Here is a 977-nt window from a genome sequence, read left to right as displayed (position 1 = left end):
GGCACCATTCCACAAAGTTCTGAGTCAGTTCTCTGTACTCCTCATCATCTCCATCCTTGATGAGGCTGACGACAGCAGAGTCATCCAAGAACTTCTGCAGGTGACAGCTGGCAGAGCTGTACTGGAAGTCAGCAGTGTACAGGGTGAAGAGGAAGGGGGCAAGGACTGTTCCTTGTGGAGCCCCCGTGCTGCAGACAACCTTGTCTGACTGACAGCCCTGGGTCCTCACATACTGTGGTCGTTTTGTGAGGTAGTCCAGTATCCAGGTGATGAGGTGGTGGTCCAGACCCATGTACTCCAGCATGTCCTTCAGTATCATGCGTTGGATGGTATTGAAAGCACTTGAGAAATCAAAAAACATGATTCTCACTGTGCTCCCAGTATTCTCCAGGTGAGAAAGAGAGCTGTGTAGAAGGTGGATGATGGCATCCTCCACTCCAATGCCAGGTTGATAGGCAAACTGAACTCATCAGGGGGCGGAGTCAACCTTGTCTAACTGACAGCCCTGGGTCAGTCAGACCCAGTCAATCCCACGATTGTGGCATTGTCCTCACAATTCCAGAATTGTGGGGACCAGAAGTAGGTGAATGAAATCAATCTATTCTTCAATAGGTTTGATCACTCTCCTACTCCCCCCACTACACAGGCACTGCTGACACCTTCCTGTCTGGCAAGACCGACACGCTTTCCTCTCCCCTCTCCTACACTCACCCCCCTTCCTCTCAATGCACAGCTACCTCCAAACATCTCTCCTGCTGACATACATTCCAGCACAACCACCCCACCCCCCCCAAACCAGCCTGACATTCACAGCACTCCAGGTGAGAAGTGAGCTCAGGAAGATAAAGACCAGGAAGGCTGCAGGTCCAGATGGCATCAGCTCAAGGCTTCTCAAGACCTGTGCAGATGAGTTGTGTGATGTGACTGGGTACATCTTTAATCTCAGCTTGAGGTTAGGGAAAGTCCCAGAGCTGTGG

General features: G+C 51.4%; 1 protein-coding gene across 1 annotated transcript in view; it reads right to left on the bottom strand.

The window, feature by feature from the left end:
- LOC106964752 (RNA-directed DNA polymerase from mobile element jockey-like) overlaps nucleotides 1-452 on the bottom strand; it is a 3,916-nt gene extending 3,464 nt beyond the window's left edge. Inside the window, exon 1 of the mRNA XM_015060429.1 lies at nucleotides 200-452. Within this exon, the coding sequence (XP_014915915.1) occupies nucleotides 200-361 (162 nt within the window). The 5' untranslated portion in view covers nucleotides 362-452. The remainder of the gene's footprint in view (nucleotides 1-199) is intronic.
- Between the last annotated feature and the right edge of the window lie 525 nt (nucleotides 453-977).

Source organism: Poecilia latipinna, unplaced genomic scaffold, assembly GCF_001443285.1.
Source record: "Poecilia latipinna isolate Pla-1442-1.1 unplaced genomic scaffold, P_latipinna-1.0 Scaffold1714, whole genome shotgun sequence".
Taxonomy (NCBI): domain Eukaryota; kingdom Metazoa; phylum Chordata; class Actinopteri; order Cyprinodontiformes; family Poeciliidae; genus Poecilia; species Poecilia latipinna.
Note: the sequence above shows the minus strand (reverse complement) of the source record. Positions and strands in the feature narration are given on the sequence as shown.